This window comes from Poeciliopsis prolifica, unplaced genomic scaffold (assembly GCF_027474105.1).
Source record: "Poeciliopsis prolifica strain line A6 unplaced genomic scaffold, Auburn_PproV2 SCAFFOLD125, whole genome shotgun sequence".
NCBI lineage: Eukaryota > Metazoa > Chordata > Actinopteri > Cyprinodontiformes > Poeciliidae > Poeciliopsis > Poeciliopsis prolifica.
Window position 1 is genome coordinate 599,655 of NW_026562500.1, and position 21,180 is coordinate 620,834.

Genomic DNA, 21,180 nt, shown 5'->3' on the forward strand with positions numbered 1-21,180 from the left:
TTGCGTTCAGGTTAGCTGGGAACCCGTAGTTCAACAATTTACCAGGAAAATGAACATATATTTTTATTCTTTAAATCCGAAATATTTTTATTTCTGCTTCGTATATCTATTGACATAACTTATTTTAAATTTAGAGGTTTTATGTTTGTAGTGGATGCCGGTGGTATTGCAGCTAAAGCAGGAAGTACTCAGACCAGAAACCGGAAGCTTCAAACGTAGCGGTAGCCCAAGTGGAAAAACTGCAAGTGTACTGGAAAACTAATAAAACCAGAGAGAGCCTGCATTCATCATCATGACGTTTATGTAAGTATAAAGTTCTACTGTTGTTTATAGCGAACAAACTGGGCCTAAACAGCGAGGAACCAGGTAATAAGATCAGAACCGATTCCATTGGTCCGGCAGTGTGAACCCTGACCGCAGCATCCACACACTGTGCGCCCACAAAATCCCCCCGATTAAAAATGCAGAAGTAATGTCAATTATTTCAAAACGGTTTTGCGAGGTAAAGCAAAAGAAAAATAAATGTGCAATGTCCCCTAGAGGGATCCGTACTTTTCCATCTGCACAGTAATACAATAACCATGTAATGTTTATCACTTGCCTTAAAAGTTCACTTCACTTTTTAGGTTAATTGTTTGATATTATATTCGTCTATAAAATATTTTTTACAGTAATTTACCCCCATCATCAAAAATTAAATTCTGAAGACTCTTGACGGGTGTGGCCAAGTCTGTTCCTTAATACATTTTATTGGATGTTTGTGGCATAGCTTACTTCAAAATGAAAATCAAAGCAAAAGAACGGCTGGCTGATAAAAGCAAACTTTGTGTTGTCCTAAGCATTTTATGTTTCAGAAGATTGCTGTGGGAAATCCCCTCCTAAAGAAATGACTAAAGTCTTGGAGGAACAAATTTGTACCATTGTTTTGTTTTCAAGAGCTTCAGTGACCTGCATGTCGATCAGAGAGACTCAAAGGGTGGCTCACATGAAAGCCAAGAGGATTTCCTTTAAGATGATACAAAACACTATAAATGTCTGTATTATGAGCCTGAAGCGACATACACCAGGCTGAAAAAACAGAATATATCTGAAGCTTATAGCTATGGCTGCCACTATCACACCAAAATATGATCTACAGGCATGAATATTTAAACAAATACCCGTGTTTGATGCCAGCATTAGTTTATTCCTAGTGGTGAGAAGTTATAGCTCATAGAAAATGAAAAAATATATAAATGTGAATTATTCATAATATCCAGCTATAATATCACAATTATGTTTTTCTGATGTCATGTAGAAATAGAAAATACCTATAAATCAAGAGTCTCAAACTCCAGTCCTCAAGGGCCGCAGGGTGTCCTGAAACTTCTAGCCGAGCCTCTGCTGCTGCAGCGGAAAGGAATAAAGAGTCATTAAGGCTCTGGAGATCCGATCCACACCAGGAGGAAATGAAGCCGTTTCATTCCAGCGTTTTGTTCCTGTGGCTCATCTGAAACCTGCAGGACACCTGGAGACCTGGAGTTAGAGACTCCTGCTATAAATACTATAGTTACTCCACATGAATGTGAAGCACAAATTCACATTTTAATACATTTGTTAATAATTAACTTATTGTTTTGTACTTTTGACCCATTTTAATTTTGAAAGTGGCACCTAGTGACACCTAGTGGTGATAAAACAAAACTACATTCACTACAGATTCCTGACCTACGATGACTGCAGCATGTTGCTGTAAAAATAGTTCAAGTGTGGATACAAGCATAAAGTGTTGCTCACCCCCTCAGATCGTACGGTTCTCATATTTCCCATCAGCCACTTGAGTTTTAGGAGGAACACAATTTTTCAAGATGGCTGCCGTTTTTGACCTTTTTAAACTAATTTCCAAGTCATTTTCATGACTTGCATGAACTTTATATTATATGACATGTTTTCGATTTTGGTCATCATATTTATACAATATAGTAAAAGCAGAAACTGAGGAGTCTCACAACAGTCATCACCAGGAAGGAAAGAAGATGAGAGACAGTCATCTTAATGGTTAATGTTTAACGTGTCTGGCAGGGTAGCATTTTTACATGTGGTTAGCACTAGTGAAGTTAAGACTCTTGTTAATCAAGTTAGTGAGTCTAAGTCTTTGATTAGGTGTGCCCTTCACTAGCTATTACTTTTTTGCCAATTTAAGTGCAAACCTATATTCTCTATTAAAATTATGGCAGCCATTTTGAAAAAGCAAACATAAATTCAAGAAAATACGTATGATGTTGAGATCTAACACCAAACATGTTAATTTAATTGGCAATTTCAGTACAAAAGTTATTTTTCATGGCAACCATCTTGAAAAAAGTCCGCCATCTTAAATTTGTCCGTGTTTTGTTTTTTTTTTACAAAAAGCTGATCCTTAGCAACATCTGTGCCAAGTTGTTGGATCCACACGTGAAAAGGTTTTGCAAATATTGAAGTATCTGCTGCTCTACGGTGGCTGGAAATGTCCGTAAAGAGCTGGTTTGACCCTCCCTGATTCCCCATCAGACTTTCAGGAACAAACTGCAGGTGGCGCTGTCCATTTAGGATCTGTCCTCTGGAGGTTTACAATCTAGCGTCGCTGACGTCCTCCCTCTGTGGTCTGCGCTCTGATTGGTCGTCCAGGTGAACCGGCCATTCAACATGCCTGCATCTCTCCGCCCTTGTCCGGGCCAAAAGGCGTCCCACTGCTTGGCTCCGCCCCTTCACGCCCGTCTTCTTCCATGTCCACCAGCCTCTGCAGGTACTTGATGTACCTGATGGCGGCGCGCAGCGTCTCCACCTTGCTGAGCCTCTTGTCGGCGCTGTGGCCCGGCAGGTGGTCCCGCAGCTTGGCGTAGCCCTGATTCACGCATTTGACGCGCTGCCGCTCTCGCTCGTTACGCTTCTGGATGAACGCAGGCTCGAACGGACACTCATAGACGCTGAAGTGCCCATGGTGGTGGAAGGGGGACAGGTAGGGCAGGATGCCGGAGGGGCCCCTCAGGGGCCCCTTGTACAGGCTGAGGGCAGCGGGGTCCACAGCAGGGGGGTAGAACAGGAAGGGGACGGAGGCGGACAGAGACTCTGAGTGCTGAGTCCTGCTCCGGTCCTCCCGTCCAGCAGGGGGCGACCCAGCGAAACGGTCGAAGAGCGACTGAGAGAAGGCGGAGCTCATCGTGCAATGGACCAATCAGGGATGAGGACACCTGGCTTGTTCAGAGAAGCTTCATGATGGTCACCTGTGAAGAGACAGAGAGATCAGTTTTTGGCTTCTCCACCAGGGGGCAGACCTGATCTCCGAGGAGGAGAAGATTACCATCACAAAGCGGATAAACGCGACGATGCGTTTTTTCCGCCCAAACGAGACCCACATCTATGCCTCCCACAATAAATCAGTAAATTGTGTGATAAACTAAAAGAATGAGCATCTACAGAACGAGGATGCACTGATAAATCGTCATTCTGGGAGATCGGCGATCAGCCGATACTTTAGCGCCAAGCCGATCTCATTCAGGTCTAAAAATCAGCCATTGTTTCCAATACAGCAACTTTCTGCCTATATTTTACATTTCAGACAAAACAAATCAGCATCAGCCAAAATTGGAATTGTTAGTTTCCAGTCAGAAATCTGGAATTCCTATACAGAACCAGAACCCAAAACTGTTTCACCAGGAACCTGCTGGTTCCTCTCCAGAACCTTTGAAACATTTTAAAGCTCATCTGAACCCAAATCAAAAGCATTTCATTTAGGAAAGATTACCTCAGAAATACAATGCAAATCAGAACCAAATGATTGGTTTGTCCTGCTAAATATAAATAGAACCTCACAGAACCTCATAGAACCTCACAGAACCTCATAGAACCTCACAGAACCTCATAGAACCTCACAGAACCGCCTGGTGTCTCACCTTCAGATGGAGCTGCAGCAGATCCTCCTTCAGTTCCTCTGGGTCTCTGAGTTCAGGACGGAAAGATCCGACTTTACCTGCTGAAGCTCCGCCCTCACAGGTGTGTGTGTGTGTGTGTGTGTGTGTGTGTGTGTGTGTGTGTGTGTGTGTGTGTGTGTGTGTGTGTGTGTGTGTGTGTGTGTGTATCAGGTTGGAAACCAAACAGATTTTTTGGAGGTTTTTTTCTGACCTCAACTTTGGTACTGACAAGTCCTCCCAGTGTCACCCAGTGTCTCCCAGTCCTCCCAGTATCTCCCAGTGTCTCCCAGTGTCTCCCAGTCCTCCCAGTATCTCCCAGTGTCTCCCAGTGTCTCCCAGTCCTCCCAGTATCTCCCAGTGTCTCCCAGTATCTCCCAGTGTCTCCCAGTATCTCCCAGTGTCTCCCAGTCCTCCCAGTATCTCCCAGTGTCTCCCAGTCCTCCCAGTATCTCCCAGTGTCTCCCAGTCCTCCCAGTATCTCCCAGTGTCCCAGTCCTCCCAGTATCTCCCAGTGTCTCCCAGTCCTCCCAGTGTCTCGCAGTGTGTCCCAGTTGGAGTGATGTTCACATCAAAGCAGCCTGCTTCACAGAATGAGTGTTTGCAGTTTCCTCTCCTTAAATCCTGATATTCCAGATGAAAGGCGTCAGACACACACACCCTTCCTGTCATCACACGTCTGCTGGCACCGCACACGCTGATGACTGTTTACACACACACCTGCAACCTGACACTCACCTGCACTGATCCCAGTCTGCAGGTGAGGACGGAAGCTCTCATTAAGGTGCTCAGAGAGACGTCTGATCTGAGGTCAGTCGGTAGCGACAGGAAGTTCAACTTCTTCCTCAAGTGACTTTACATGAACCAGTTCTGAATCTCAGTCTCGGATATGACAAGAAGAAGGGTTACGGCCCCCACACCACTAGGGGGCAGCCAAGAGCAAATATCTATTATATTAAACATAACATTGAAGAATACAACTAAATGCTGTCACACATGGAATTTTTTTAAATTTGAATATAAATATAACAATATGAAAATATAAAACACAAGTGTGAAATTACAAATAATGTAAAAGAATAAGTTAAATAAATAATGGAAGTATGTGAATCTACTCAGCTGAGGAATGATGACAATCTGGTTTTGACCTGTTGGCATGGGGACCCCCAAATGAGAATTTGTTCAGGGCCCCCGAAAGGCTTGGGCCGGCCCTGTGTGACCTCCTCAGAAACAAACTTAAGTAGTTTCACTCTGAATCTCTTTGTTCTTGTATTCAGTGCATTTAGAGGACCACTACAACCCTTCCACCCGTAAATTGAGGTCACAGTGGGAAGTGAGGACATGTGGTCCACTTTTTTCAGTTCTACTTTTCTCTAATAATTTGTTTTAGACAAGGGGATCTGCAACATTTTTGTCATGTGGGCCAAAATTATTTGCTCAAAAGTATTCATACACCAAAATATATAATTTTTAAAAACTAAAGTCACAAAGGATGTTTTTTTTTTTGTTTTGTTTTTTTACCTACTCAGCAATAAACCAAGCATAAACTATTTTAAAGTTCTTCTGGACTAATGTTAGAGAACATGCAGGAATTTGTTCACTGGTTTATATTTGAGAAGCATGTTAGCAGCAGCAGCATGCTTCATCTGCTATTCTGCCAGAGTTAATTTACAAAAAATAATTTTACATCTGGAGGTTTTGGGTGACTTGGGCAGATCTGCTGATCAGTTTTAAGGATGCTGGGATCACATTCATGTCTCTACATGTGGAGCTGCTGCAGCTGTCATGTTCACACACACACACACACACACACACCTGTAAGGAACATAAAGAAGTAGATCACCAGCTGCTGATTGTTAGAAATGATTTATTGTCAAACATCTGAATGTCCAGAGTCACTGACAGACTTGGTCATGAGTTAGCATCCAGATCTGGGAGGAAACGTCTCCACACACGCGCATATTCATCATCTACTCAGCAGGACCCGACATATTTAACGACCTTCAGCTCCAAATCACTGACCTGCAGGATGACCTTCAGGATGACCTGCAGGATGACCTCCAGGATGACCTGCAGGATGACCTGCAGGATGACCAGTACCTGCTCTGACGGACCTCAGATTTAATCTTATTAGTTACAAACAGAATTGAGTCCATTGGCGGTTCTGATCCGATTTCTGGTGGATCACATGAAGCTTCCAGCTGGGATTCTGAGACAAGCATTGGTTTGTGGACGTCTGAGTGAGATGCAGAGACAGACTGTCTCTCCATCTGATGGACAGACCTGTCCAGCTTCAGAGGGACAGACAGAGGAGGACGGCGAGGAAGAGGAGGTCAGAGATGAAGGACGGATGGAGAGTCAGAGAGACGGAGGACTGATGAGTGGACCACTGGATGGACTGGGGGCAGAGGACATTGGACAGGTGTCCCTCAGCCCATATATGGGTACTTCCACTCTGTGAGGGGAACATGAGTCTGCTTCACCACCTGAGGAGACGTCCACCTCAGGACGTAGTGAGGACCGCCGGGCTTATCGTTGGTACCTGGAGCAACAGGTAGACAGTGAGTGATCATCCATCCATCCATCCATCCATCCATCCATCCATCCATCCATCCATCCATCCATCCATCCATCCATCCATCCATCCATCCGTCCGTCCGTCCATGTTGGATGAACCGTCCCCACCCACCTGAAGCTCTGGCTCCTCCAAACGGTTGCTGGGCCACAATGGATCCAGTGGACTTATCGTTGACGTAATAATTCCCGGCGGCGTTCCTCAGGACTCTGGCGGCCTCATTGATCACCTTCCTGCAGAACCAACAGGTGTGACTCAGTCTGGGTCAGAACCAGGATTGAACCCATCATACACAACAGAACCTGTAACACGATCCTGGTTCTGCTACCAAGAGCTAATCAGCTCCAGCTCTTTACTGGTCCAGTTGTAGGAACTGGGTGGACCAACTAAACCAGTTTGAAACCAGAACCTGGACTGAGCTCAGGGTTCTGATCCGTTGATAGAACTCTAAAGTTCTGATTCTCAGAGATCCACTGGTTCTGCTCTCAGGTGACAGACAGGAGTAGACCCCATGAACCAGAACCAGAACCGGACACAAATAGGTGGTCCAGAACATGAGAACTTTCCTGCTGGTTTGTTCCAGGAAGCTCAGGAGAACCAGAACCAGAACCAAAGTTGATCCACACAACTTTCAGCCCATCTCCGTTGACAATGGACAACAAACATATGCAAGAGAAACTATCTCACTGGTCATGGGCGAACACGGATCCGGTCAGAGCGTATGGTGATGTGTTATCAACCAGCTGCAGAACCTCAGCGTAGTTCTTCTCTGGATAGACGTACACGGTCAGAACCGGCCCAAAGATCTCCTGGAAACACCACAAACACAAGGTCATGACCTCCAGAAGGCCATGTCACCCATGTGTCATCAGATCTCCTTGAAGCTTCACAGATAAGTCTCTCCAGTCACCGAAATATTTTGTTAGCATGCTAGCCTGCTAATAAATATTTAGCTAGCAAACTAACTCATCTGTATTTAGCTACTATGCTAAATATTTAGTTCTGAGCTCAACATTTCTTTGAAAATTTAATCTGGAAATTAAATGCTTAACTTGGAATAATATATTTAATTAAATACAATCTTTATTTGGGGTTAAATATTCAGTTAAATATTCTGACCTCGTTCATGATTGGGTCCCGAGGGTCTTTGGTCACAATGATCGTCGGCTCCACAAAGTAACCTTTGCTATTGTCACAGTTTCCTCCAGCGATGATGCTGAGGTTCGAGGAGGACTTGGCGTGGTCCAACCACCTCTTGATCCTAGCGAAGGACTGGAGAGGGCGGAGCCACAGGGACAGATTAGCCACAGAGCTAATGTGGAGTCTTAACGAGTTAACGAGGTTTACCTTATCGTCTATAACGGCAGAAAAGAAAGTGCTGAAGTCCTCGACAGGCTGAGGGTCAGAAACATCCGGTTAGTCCTCACTCTGGGTCTGATCTCACACTCTAAACCCTGCAAGGGTCAGAGGTCACTCACGTCTCCCACTCGGACGTCCTTGAGGATTTCCAACAACTGCTCTCTGATCTGCGGCCAGCTGCTATCGGGAACGTACATCCTGGAGCAGGCCGAGCATTTCTGGCCACCGTACTCGAAGGCTGAGCGGATCGTCCCCAACACCACGCTCCGGACGTCCGCAGACGAGTGCACAAAGTGGAAGTTCTTCCACCGCACTCTGGCGACACATAGTGGGTCAGAACCAGAACCAGAACCGGGAGCTGAAGGATGGGTCACCACTCACCTCCGGCCAGGCGGGGAAACGTCCGGTAGATGTCTATGTTCTGGGCCACCTGCTTCCACAGACGCTTGAAGGTCCTGCAAGTGGCAAAACAGACGTGGTTGGCATGATAACGGCAACGGAGCCAGAGGCGGTTGGGTCGGGCGTCCTTACGGCACGCTGCCGGTGAAGTTGATCCCTGCCAGGTGCGGGGAGGAAGTGACGGCGTCGCCAAACACGGGGCCGTCGGCCGGCAGGAACTGGATGATGTTGGGCGGCAGGCCGCAGTCGCGCAGGACTCGGTAGACCGCGTAGCTGGCCGAGACCGCCGTGTCACTGGGCTTCCAAAGAACCACGTTGCCCTGGGATGCAAGGGGTCAGAGGTCAGTGCTCTACAGGTCAGGGCACACAGATTTAGAGTGCAAGTCCAAGTCATTAGGGCACAAATCCAAGCCAAGAGTCCAGTCTTTGCGGTTCTGAAGTAGGTTGGACCTGCAGAACTCACCATGAGAGCAGGTGTTCCTGCCAGGTTTCCCCGATGGCGGTGAAGTTAAACGGCGCCACTGCTGCTACGAAGCCCTGAAATACAGGCAGGTCCAGAACCGGTCAGAAAACCCAGAACCAAACGGAGCCAGTAAGCATGATGACACTGTACCTCCAGCCCACGGTACAGCGCAGTGTTGGTGCTCTCCTTGGTGCTGATTGGCTGCTGGGCCTCCAGCTCCACGGCGTGCTTGGCATTGAACCGGAAGAAGTCGATGAGTTCTGCAGCGGCGTCGATCTCCGCCTGGACCACTGTTTTGCCCTGAACACCAGACAGAGAGAGGTCATAGGTCACCGGAACTCCATGGGGGTCACCCGACCTCCAGGGGGCCACCTGCCTGTCCGATCATAGTCTTGGCCAGGATCTCGGCTCTCTTGGGCCCGCTGATGACGTCGGCAGCCTTGAACAGGATCTGGGCCCGGTCCCGGACGGGTTTCAGGTCCCACTCCCTCCGGGCCGCCAGCGATGCCTGGATGGCCTTATCGATCAGCTCCTGGAGGAGATCCAAGATGGAGTTAGGTTGCGATTCTTCAGCAGGTCGTGATGCTCGATTACGATTTATCGGTCGTGTCCGATCTCTTCTGCGTGTTTGTTCATGCTAACTATTCAATCAGACTTTTGTGGTAACGACTTCTGACCCAAAGCGACCTGCAGATGAAGCACGTCATTTCCTGCTGTGTGAGCGCTGCCTTAGACGGGTCTAGAAAAGGCCAAAAATCTAAACTCTAATTCAAACGTTCGGCCTTGGTGGCGTCATGGACTGGATTTAAAGAGACAGAACCGGAGTGCATGTTTTACCCAGAAGCTATGGCGATAAATGATGATATTGTCATGTGACAAAAATTATGCAAGAAGATCAATAAATGTTCACTTCCATTTGACATTCGTTACGCAGTCAGAACTCAAATATATGACAGAAACAGAATTAATCAAATTATTTCAAGATAATTTGACATAATTCAAATTATTTTGAATTTTAAATATTCAAATAAAATAAACAACACAACAAATAAAATGAATTCTAAAGTCTCTGAACAAAACTGTCTGGGTTTACCGGTTCTGGGTAATATACCTTGTTAGCGTAGCAGAACTTTGCCACCTTGTGAGAGTGGTTGAAAGGCTGGAAACAGAAACACACAGAGGTCAGAGGTCAGGAGGCGCGTCTCCAGAACCTTAAGTGGTTCCGTGTCTGACTCACAGACAGCTGGTACCGGACGTCTTTGGTCCAAACCAGTTCATCTCCTACCACACAGGGAACCTCCTCTGTCCGCCCCTTTAGGCCGTCCAGCGCCTGCAGACACAGCGCAGGGTTAAAAACACCAGCAGCCCAAACGGATCAGAAACCGGGCCTGGAGAACCACCACCTTCTGCAGCTCGGCCCGTTCTGGACTCCCCGCCTCGAAGCCCAGGATAGGTTCGTTCTTCACGGCCAAACCTGGGAACGTCCGGAACCTGGAAGCAGAAAACCGTTGGTTCTGACCCGCTGGGTCACAGCAGAACCAGAAACCCAGATGCTGTGACTTCTTCTGACCCAGTAGATGCGAAGCTTAAACCCGGATCGGAACAGAACCAATTGGATTGGACCAGATCTCTGCAGAATGCTTGATAAATAAACACTCAGCTCCTCTTCGGGCCCATTTCTGGTTCTGGACCGCTTCTTAAAAGTTCTCTGGGCCAGTTTGTTTCTATTAGACGTTTCAGAACCAGAACTTTGTTTTCAGACACCAGATTTGGGCCGGGTTTGGGTCAGAACCTTCAGATTTTTAAATAAACTTTTGGAACCGGTTCTGGTTCTGTTCCAGTGTCCTGTCCAGAACCCACAGAACCAAACCTTCGACTAAGTAATAAAACCCGGACTGGACTCGGTTCTGTCCAGCAGGTTCTACTCTGATTAAACCGGGTCGGGTTTTTCAGACTCACTCTGTTGTTCTGCTCATTTTCCTTCTCTGTACTTTGGACTGGATCGGACCGGATCGGGTCGGAGCGGCTCAGCTGGACGGCTGCCTGGGCTCGGCTGTGATTAACAGCAGCAATCTGAACCCTGACCCGACGAAGAGGAGGAGGGACTGGAACCAGAACCAGCTGGGCCTTTCCCACCAGAACCGGCCGGCCTTCACCCTGCGCCGCTGCTGCAGCTGGAACAGCAGCTGGAACAGCAGCTTCATTTGCAGCTCTCCTCTGCGTGGAGGTGATCGACTTTCCAGATCAATAATTCTAGAAGCGGTTCTGGTTTCAGTTCTGGTGTTTCAGTAGACCAGAACCTGCAGAACCAGTCTGACTCGGAGTCTGAAATATTTATTTGATGATGTTTGGAAAAAAACTCCCTGTCTGTTTAAACTCCAGATGGTTTTAATCATTAGACATGTTGACAGTTCAAAGGTCAAGCTTCTTCTAGTGTTGAGTCTGACTTTAGTTACACAGTCAGAACTCAAATATATGAACAGAAAACAGAATTAGTCAAAAAATTCCCCCAAATAGTCACCAGGGGGCAGCAGAGGAGAACTCAGAGGAAAGTGCGGATACTACAAAGATGGCGGCCAAAAATGTAAGCGGCTGACCGAGCAGCAGGCTTCTTTTGGGTTTTTTATTATTGCATAGTTTTATTTCATTGTGACTGTTTGTCTAATTCAGTTTTTATTAGCTGTTATTAGTGAAATGTTTCATTTTCTCCAGTGCAGGGCTCCCCTAAAGAGGGCCCTAAAGGGCTCCCCTAAAGAGCAGAGCCAGCTGGTGGTCATTTGCCACCAGCTGGCGTAAACTGCTTGTGTGTTTGCAAAAAAAAATCTATTTCACATTAGTTTGAAAGGCTAAAACATAGTCAAACATAAAAACATAGAATATTGCAAGTATAATTTCAGTGTGTTCTACTTATTAATTTCATCGTTTATTTTGATTTTTAACGAGGTTGTCATTTCTATTGTGACCACTAGATGGCAGTAACAGTTACAAACTACTCCTTTAATTTGCGCTGTTTTTTGATCTGCGCTGTTTCTACTCCCCAGAGATTAAAGAAGTAAATCGGGTGTTTTTACAGTATTTAACTTATTTCCATGAAACAATCACCAACACGTGTTTCCTGCTGAGAATCTGCGCAGCTGCAGTGGAGTAGCTGTCCTGCAGAGGAGATCAGAACCAACCTGGACCAGGAGATCAGGTGTCATTAGGTAACACACCTGAAGCTCAACGGCACCGCGTAATAAGGCGCCTGTTGTCCCCACAAAGTTACTGAAAGCGTCAGTGGGTCAGGTGATCATCTGAACACCTGGGAGTCTCCGGAGTCTCGTGTCCGCTCATGTGAAGTTCAGCGCCGGGACTTACCCCCTCCAGGACCGGCCCAGCAGCACCCGGACACGGAGCATCTTCTGTCGAGACCCAGCGGCGCTCAGAGAGAGAGGGAAGCGGCTGAACGATCCCGTTCCAGCCCCGAAAACCTGATCAATAACAGATCCGGAGTGATCAGGGAGATGACAGGAGGCCAAGTGGAGGCAGCGACCTGCTGGCAGGGGGGCAGGCCGCGGCAAGGGGCCAGGCCGCGGCCTCACTGTCAGTCCCACTCGACCAGGAACACCAAACTGCTATACCTGGGTGTTTTTACATAAATATCACTCAACACGAGGAAATGTTTCACCTTAAAACTATAAAATGTTTTCTGGTCAATTTTTAACATCCCTCAGAAAAATGGAACCTTCCAGAGGCGGGTATCTTCGTGACCAATCACAGAGCAGAACTATTTTATCAGCCAATCAAAGGCCATTACTCAAACACCAAGCTGCAGAACTTTTCTGTCAGCGTGGTTCTCCTCCATTCACACACCGGCGAAGCTGCTGGCACACCGGAAAGGCGGAGTTTGGACCTCCAGATGACCTGTGAAAGTTAATATTTCATTTTCTAACAGTCATACAGGATAGATCTGCCTTGAAAAAGTGAAATATTCAATACAAATTTTAAACCTAGCAAAGATGAGTAATGATGTAAAGATGAACGCTGATTATTCCAGCAGGTGATCTCCACTGGGATTCATTTCTTATTCATCCACTGTTACTTGTCTGTTAAACTTCCTCTCCTCCTCCTCTCGGCTTCACTTCGAACCGGCCCACATGCCGACTGACTGGTAAGAAGTAGACCCAGTGAATTTAGGTTTCCTTGAATATAAATGTCATATTTTGAAAGACAATTTACGAGATGAATGAATGAACATAAATTTGAGCTATTCAACTTCCAGCAACCACAGGAAATCATTTAACTTAAAAAAAAACTTCATAAAACAGTTGAATGTGAGTCTGAGAAACTTAATCAAATGATTCGGTCTAACCTCAGCATGATCACCTTTCATCGTCCTCAGATGGGCTCTCCATCCATGCCATAATTATCCTGCATATGTTTGATGTTGGTGAGTGAGAATACCCGAATGAACTAGCGCATGCACTGGAAGGGCGGTTTCAGTCTGCAGTGACATAAAGTGACCAAGAGAGGGAGACATATCAGTGTGCCCATAGTGTGCCTCATTTGAGTTTATTTTCCACTGGATAAACATCTTCTGTGGCCTTCATTCTTTCTTGAGTAATGTCTTGGATGCTACTTTTGACTTTATTCGAATAAAAGTATGTTGACGTAGTAACTAAATATAAAAACTGAGAAGCCCTGACGTCTTCCTCTTCTCACGTTGTTTCCAGGAACGGGATTTGTGTTCTCTATTTTGGACCTAGCTGCACTCCGTACACTTCAGGCGTCAACAAACTGGAAAAATCAGCGGCTCACCGATCTTCCATCAGCCGGTGTGAAGCTCACAGCAGCGGGACACCGCTGGAGGGGAGTCCCGCTCAAGCGGTGAGACGCTGGAGGTAAGGTTAGCAATAGCTAGTTATCTTTAGCTGTTAGCTTACTGCTAGTTTTATGACTGACAGGTAACCAAACCGAACTGAGCCAACACCTGCTGTCATCCCTCGCAGAACCAGAACCGAACCCGACAGCTGATGTTAGCCCGAGCTCTGCGGTGAGCTAACAGAGCTAACAGCAGTTTATGGGGCTCCAGCTAAAGCTAACAGCAGCGTTAGAGAGCCTGGAGGACCAGGACGCCTTTGAGCTTAAACATTATGAGATTCTGGAGAATAAATGCTGATGAGTAACTTAATTAATGGATAATAAATGCTTGTTACTAACCTGGTGTAACGTTTAGCTTCTTACTGCAAAACTGTTCGACATCAGTAAGAGGAAATATTCAGCTGAAAGTGAGACAGAAGGAAATATTCCCTGGTTATATCAGGACATCTTTAAGATTTAGTTTGTGGTAAAATAATAATTAAAATACTATTTGACTGATGTAAATTTGCTGAGATTCGGATTAATCAACCCTTGTGGGTTCTGTCAGCAACGAACCTCATGAAAGCAATGGATCCACTGTGTACGGCCAAGCTGGATATTCTCAGTTTGTTTGGTAATTTATGCCACTTGGTGCTGTGCTCTAATTGGCTGTTATTTATCCAAACAGGAATCGCCTAGCTGGATGAAAAAGAGCTGTCTGTGACTGGCTGGTGGCACATTAGCTGACAGATGCAGAGTCAAGCACATACAAAATGTTTTTCTATGTTCACACTGATTTATGGGCTCACATCAGTCTCACGTCCGCTCAGGCTCTCCATATGCAGAAGGTTCCTTTATGATGTACTAATATGCATTCTCGCTGGCACTAACTAACCTTACTCTAACCCACTAATCCTAACTGCCTCATGTATCCCGCCGAGGTTCTGGCCAGGCGAGTACAGCAGCTGAACATTGTCTCTGCTACCTCTCAGATTTCAGGAAAGAATTTTATTTACTTTCAGTCCTTTATTCATGTCTAATCACTTCGTTTGATGAAGTTGTTAGTGTGCTGACAGGAAATTATGAGATCCATTGATCAAAAAAATGACCCCTGACCTCACACTTGAGATGTTGCAATTGCCCTTTCAATCGTTTTATCAAAGATACTCTTTAATTTGTCTTTGATATCACTATTACTGGTGTATAAGATGTTATTTAAAATAAAGAAAAGAATCTTAGGATGGTGGGGGACGTAAGCCTGGCAGCTGCCAGGCTTACGATGCGGTGGGGGAAAACCTGAAACTCTGTTCTGTCAGCAGTGTGCGGGCGGTGAATCAGGATGAGCACAAAGGGAGGAGTCACAGCTCTGACTCGCAGGAACTACAGACTGGCCTCAGACATGGACAAACCCAGATCCACAGGTAGGACACCAGAGGTCAGCCGCAGGTCACAGGAAGTACTTCCTGTTAGGGATTCCATGATCCCTGAATGCAAAATGCCTGACAACCAGCTATAAATTATTATTTATGGATTGTGGATTTGGGGACAATTAATGAAACATCAAATGTTTTAACAATATATTGGTGATGTATGGTAACATATTGGTGATGTATTGGTAGTATATTGGTAATATATTGGTGATGTATTGATAATATATTGGTGATGTATTGGTAATATATTGGTGATGTATTGATAACATATTGGTGATGTATTGGTAGTATATTGGTAATATATTGATAACATATTGGTGATGTATTGGTGATATATTGGTGATGTATTGATAACATATTGGTGATGTATTGGTAGTATATTGGTAATATATTGGTGATGTATTGATAACATATTGGTGATGTATTGGTAGTATATTGGTAATATATTGGTGATGTATTGATAACATATTGGTGATGTATTGGTAGTATATTGGTAATATATTGATAACATATTGGTGATGTATTGGTAATATATTGGTGATGTATTGATAACATATTGGTGATGTATTGGTATTATATTGGTGATGTATTGATAACATATTGGGTGATGTATTGGTAGTATATTGGTAATATATTGATAACATATTGGTGATGTATTGGTAATATATTGGTGATGTATTGATAACATATTGGTGATGTATTGGTAGTATATTGGTAATATATTGGTGATGTATTGATAACATATTGGTGATGTATTGGTAGTATATTGGTAATATATTGGTGATGTATTGATAACATATTGGGTGATGTATTGGTAGTATATTGGTAATATATTGGTGATGTATTGATAACATATTGGTGATGTATTGGTAGTATATTGGTGATGTATTGATAACATATTGGTGATGTATTGGTAGTATATTGGTAATATATTGATAACATATTGGTGATGTATTGGTAATATATTGGTGATGTATTGGTAATATATTGGTGATGTATTGATAACATATTGGTGATGTATTGGTAGTATATTGGTAATATATTGATAATATATTGGTGATGTATTGGTAATATATTGGTGATGTATTGGTAATATATTAGTGATGTATTGATAACATATTGGTGATGTATTGGTAGTATATTGGTAATATATTGGTGATGTATGTTGTCTCCCAGGTATTGTGAACGAGAAGCTTCTGAGCGACTACCTGCACCACGTGTTTCCCTCCACCAAGCCGGAGCCGACCTTCGCCTCGCTCAGGTACCACACCCGCTGCCGGTTCTACAGCCCAAACCGGCCCGGTTCTGACTCTGACACACTCACTGCAGTTCAGTCAGTGGAAGGTCATATCAGGCCGTGTGTGTGTGTGTGTGTGTGTGTGTGTGGTCCTGTAAGCCACCAGCTTCATGTTTCAGGCCCGGTTCTAATGATAGAACGGTTCTGCCAGCTGTTCGGACAAACTTTTCTTCTCTTCTCTCTGGATGTTTCCATTTTTTATAGATTTAATCCTTTCTGACTTTATTTATCTCTTTTTTATTTTATAATCATGTTTATTTCACATTTTGATGTTTGAATTAAATAAGTAAATGGTGATAATGATAATAATAATAATAAAACTGAATAAAGTTTGGACTGGACTTAAAGTGCCAAAGAACCGGGGTTCTGCACTGATCCTAAATTTTCCAGCTTTAACATTATTGTTCCTAACCTCCGTCCATAAAGACAGTATTGACTGAATAAAGAATCTGATCAGTGTGTGATGTCCAGAACACAGCCTGAAGGTAACCAGGTAACCGGAGCTCCAGCTGGTTCTGTTCTGGTTCTGGTCCCGGCTCCTCAGGGGACTCGAACCTTCAGCCTTTCTGTGTCGGTCTGCAGGAAGCCTCTTGGTTTCCAGGACCTGAGCTCACACCTGGAGAAGCTTCTGTCTGAAGGAGAAACACCTGAAGAGCTCAGAGGTAAAGTCCTGCTGCAGCGCCTTGCACTGTAAAAACACAAAACCTGACCAGGGATGTTTTCTCTCGTTTCTACTGCAAAGATGCACCGATGTGACATCAATATCTGCATTGGTCCCAATATTGGAAACAATCTAGATCAGGCATCAGTGTTCCTGATCCATAAGTTTACATCTATTCAGTCTAATTATATGCTTTATTATTTATCTTTCCTTATATTTATAATTCCTAGTTGCATTTTCTGAACCATTTCAAACGTTTGTTGCAGTTTATCTTTACATCTTTGACCAAGAGAGTCCATCTGTTGTTTTTGTCAGGTTCAGTTTCTTTATTAATTATTTTTAATTGGCTGTTTTATTCCTAACTGCTCTGGCTGAACAAATTAAAGCTGTTTTTATGTGTTTTAAGTCTGCTGTTCTGGTGCAGAGTTATCAAAAATTTAATAATTCTCTACTTTTATGTCTGTATTTTAAAAATAATAAAAATAAAAGCTTTTGAAGTCATTTCAGTAGCTATTTTTGTATCTGCTGATATTAATTCTCTGGTTAGTTTCTAGTTCCGATATCTTTCTTTACTTATATCATCCTCTGCTTCTGGGAAGTGAAAACTGGATTAGTGCATAACTACAAATGTCACAGCAACTCCAAATCAGACAAAACTAAATTACAAGTAACTTTTCAGCAAAGTGCATAAGCTTGTCTTCAGTAAATAAATCCTTAATATTGATTAAAAGAACTAGATTCACTTTTTCATCTTCAAAAATAATTTAGTTAAAACAGCTCTTATATTTTCTCAGTTTTTTTCTGGCTTCACGTCGGCTTTAGTTTGTGTCTGTTGCTGTACAGAAACTTTGAATCTTCCACTTGTATTACTTTTCTATAATCGTTTCATCCATTCAGCATAAACGCTGCTTCAAACCTTCTCATTTCTGTTGGCAGTGAATTCTGTGGTGGAAAATGTCAGTGACTTTATTCATCTGATGTTCAGTACACTACCAGATAAAAAACTTAACATTGATAATAAAATCCATAACATTTTCATGAGTTTTATGTAACCTCTGTAGTTTAGACTTTTCCAGCAGAGTTCCTGCAGCCGGGCTGCTGGACGCTTCCTTCAGTCTTTTTTTTTTTGTCAGAAGCTTTGCCATGTTGTGTTAGCTGCTACGCTAGTTGCCAGCTTGCTAAGCTAGCTCGCTACGCTAGCTTAAGGAGCAAAGCAGCTTGATAAATTTGACTGGCAGCCAGAGAGATGCTAAATAACATTTTCCTGAGGAAAATAAAAGCAACTTCTATCTTCTGTGTCCATCTTCAGGAATTTATATTATAATAATGATTGAAACACAGATAATATTTGTAGAAAAAAAAGACATTTATTGGATTCCATTTTTTTCCTAATTATTCCTCCAACTGTCTGAGGCCCTCTAGCGCCCCTGGCGGCTCCCGCTGTGTCTTCAGATATTTGCAGTAGAAGCTGCACAGCAGTTGTTGGACAGGTTTAGTTTTTGCAGTTTTTGCAGCCTGATCATGTCTCTGTCCTCAGATCCGTCTGCAGAGGGCCGTCTGGGTCCTCAGCCTGTGGTTCTGGACCACACCAGTGGCTTTGAGGGCCTCTTGTTCGTGGACGACGACCTGCTGGGGGTGAGCCGGGTCCGTTTGGGTCAGAACTTCCAGACAGTAGCAGAACGTCTCACATGATGTTTGCTTCCTGCAGGTGATTGGCCACAGCAACTTCAGTTCCATCAGAGCCACCACCTGCGTTTTTAAAGGTAAAACCCACCGGTTCTGCCGGGTTCTGACTGGACCGGGCCCAACAGAACATCTGAACGGTGGGTTCTGTTCCTGCAGGGAAATGGGCCTACGAGGTTTTGATCTCCTCTCAGGGTCTGATGCAGATCGGCTGGTGCACTCTGAGCTGTCGCTTCAACCAGGAGGTGAGGATAAGGAAGAGCCGGGTCGGGTCGGGTCGGGTCGGTTCTGACACTATTATTTGTTCTCAGGAAGGGGTCGGGGACACGCCGGACTCGTATGCCTACGATGGAAACCGGGTCAGAAAGTGGAACGTGACGACAACCAACTACGGAAAGGTGACACAGGAAACGGATCGAAGCGGGTCAGAACCTCTAGGTTCGGGTCAGAACCTCGGGGTTCGGGTCAGAACCTCTAGGTTCGGGTCAGAACCTCTAGGTTCGGGTCAGAACCTCGGGGTTCGGGTCAGAACCTCTGGGTTCGGGTCAGAACCTCTAGGTTCGGGTCAGAACCTCGGGGTTCGGGTCAGAACCTCTAGGTTCGGGTCAGAACCTCGGGGTTCGGGTCAGAACCTCGGGGTTCGGGTCAGAACCTCTGGGTTTCCACTGTCTCCCTGTAACGTGACGGTCCAAATGTTTTTGTTGAATTTATTATATTTTATAATATTTTTAGTGTTAAACAGACTAAATAAATATAAGTTTGTGGTTTTCTTGTTGGACATATTCATGAAACATAAAACTGCTGATTTCATCCATCAGAACCGTCTGCTCAAGTTGAAGCTTCGCCTCAGAATCCACCCAGTTTATTGGCGTCATGGATTTTTCCATCATTTTGCTGTTTTTCTGCCATCACATCTTCATAGAAAACCTACGGAGAGAAAATAGTCTCAAAATGCCTGTGTGCTGGATTTGTGATCCGCGTGAACATTCCTGTGTGGAAACACAGCAGTTCTGTCTGCATCCGGCGACTTGTGATACTTATTTAACATGAGTCGCAGGAAAAGGTTTGGATTCTTAATTATCACATTTGTGAGGTTGAACTTAAAAAATCTGTGTAGAAATGTAACATTTATAGATATTGCAATTGTGTGTGTAGTTTCATTTTGTGTTCGTAGTTTCTTAATATGTGTGTCTGCATTTGACCACGTTTACAAGTACCCAGAGTTACACACACATTTTTGTTTTACAGTTTACAAACCATGTTTCAGATACACTGTCCAGAAACGTTTACACGGATTATAAATCCAGGATTACACACGCATGACTATCTATTTCTCTCCATGACTATCAGGGATTTATCAGGATATTAAGGTGAAACTTCTGCACTTTGTTCAGTGTTTATGTTCTTGAACAAAAACGCATAAAGTGCGTTTTTTGATTCCACACCGGACTCTGGACCGTTTCACTTCCCATGCAGTACGTCCCTGCCGCCATATTTGTTTCTGTTCTAGCTTCTTGTAAGGAGGACCAGCGGCGCCCTCTGCTGGACGGCGGCTTAACTACAAAACTAAAAACGGGTCTAAGCCAGTGGTGTCCAAAGTATTTGGCATCACATCAAACTGAAAAGATTTATTTCTGTAGACATTTGTTGTTTTATCTCTGCAATAAAAATAGATGTTATTTTAAAGTTTAAAGTGTCTAATTGTTGCAGAAGCAAGTTTTAGCACAGTTATTGTAATAAAGGACAAGTAGGATAAATATTCTTCATCAAAAGTTTTTTCTGGGGGTTTATTGCCTTTGCTGCTAGATTTACCAAAATGTAATAAAAAAAACATAAAAATTAAAACCGATACCTGGTCTTCTACCTAAAAATCTTGAATTAATCGTAAATTTGTTCCATTCTTGACTTGCAGACAAAACCAAATTAACTGTAAGTTAATTGTTTGCATTTCTTGTCAGAACCAGGTTGTTGTGGGTCTAACTTTGTGTTTTGGGTCAGAACCAGATCCAGATGTTCTGTTTTCCTCTGCAGTCGTGGGCGGCTGGAGACATTGTCAGCTGTCTGATCAACCTGGATGAAGGAACCATCACCTTCTGCCTGTGAGTCAGCACATGCTAACAGTTTCCATCTGTTTCCAGTCTTTATGCTAAGCTAAGCTAACCTGCGCTGTGTCTCTCCCCGTGTCTCCAGGAACGGCCAGTCTCTGGGGACGGCCTTCAGCAGCATCAAGACGGGTCCCGGCGTGGCCTACTTCCCGGCCATCAGCCTCTCCTTCAAAGAGTCGGTGGCGTTTAACTTCGGCAGCCGGCCGCTCAGATATCCTTCCTCGCCGTCTCCCTGCACAGATCTGCTGCTTTAATTTAGAGGGAATCTGACCGTATCTATGAGATATTGATGCAAATTAGAGGAACAAATAGCTTTGCTTTTCTGACTACAGTGGCAAAATAAGAACCATTTTCACTTCAACAACTAAATAAATAAATGATCTGAACAACAAATATATTTTATTGCAAGGTGCTGCTCTACTCGCCTTGAAGTGAAGCAGAAA

General features: G+C 44.2%; 3 protein-coding genes across 3 annotated transcripts in view; 1 reads left to right on the forward strand and 2 right to left on the reverse strand.

Annotated features, from left to right (window-relative positions):
* Positions 1-2,152: 2,152 nt before the first annotated feature.
* On the reverse strand, positions 2,153-3,198 carry LOC129355132 (achaete-scute homolog 5-like). The gene has a single exon (XM_055024685.1). It carries the CDS (start codon positions 3,176-3,178, stop codon positions 2,660-2,662), a length of 519 nt encoding a protein of 172 aa, XP_054880660.1. The 5' UTR covers positions 3,179-3,198; the 3' UTR covers positions 2,153-2,659.
* A 2,578-nt stretch (positions 3,199-5,776) lies between these two features.
* Positions 5,777-13,199, reverse strand: LOC129355124 (delta-1-pyrroline-5-carboxylate dehydrogenase, mitochondrial-like). The gene is given in 18 exon segments (XM_055024679.1): positions 5,777-6,468; positions 6,616-6,734; positions 7,189-7,310; positions 7,621-7,773; positions 7,849-7,896; positions 7,980-8,164; positions 8,167-8,175; positions 8,242-8,315; positions 8,392-8,579; positions 8,723-8,754; positions 8,757-8,796; positions 8,873-9,022; positions 9,099-9,254; positions 9,834-9,881; positions 9,960-10,052; positions 10,126-10,213; positions 12,080-12,192; positions 13,074-13,199. Coding segments are annotated over 18 exon segments (1,752 nt in total). The 5' UTR covers positions 13,095-13,199; the 3' UTR covers positions 5,777-6,355.
* Positions 13,200-13,228: 29 nt separating this feature from the next.
* LOC129355126 (E3 ubiquitin-protein ligase RNF123-like) overlaps positions 13,229-21,180 on the forward strand; it is a 47,774-nt gene continuing 39,822 nt past the window's right edge. Inside the window, 11 exon segments of the mRNA XM_055024680.1 lie at positions 13,229-13,321; positions 13,435-13,602; positions 14,878-14,982; positions 16,168-16,252; positions 16,871-16,950; positions 18,487-18,584; positions 18,658-18,712; positions 18,792-18,877; positions 18,944-19,030; positions 20,664-20,731; positions 20,823-20,948. Coding sequence (XP_054880655.1) covers positions 14,901-14,982; positions 16,168-16,252; positions 16,871-16,950; positions 18,487-18,584; positions 18,658-18,712; positions 18,792-18,877; positions 18,944-19,030; positions 20,664-20,731; positions 20,823-20,948 — 767 coding nt within the window. The 5' untranslated portion in view covers positions 13,229-13,321; positions 13,435-13,602; positions 14,878-14,900.

Bases quoted from the DNA above. Each gene is read 5' to 3' on its own strand.
- LOC129355132 (XM_055024685.1), bottom strand. From the start codon at position 3,178: ATGAGCTCCGCCTTCTCTCAGTCGCTCTTCGACCGTTTCGCTGGGTCG.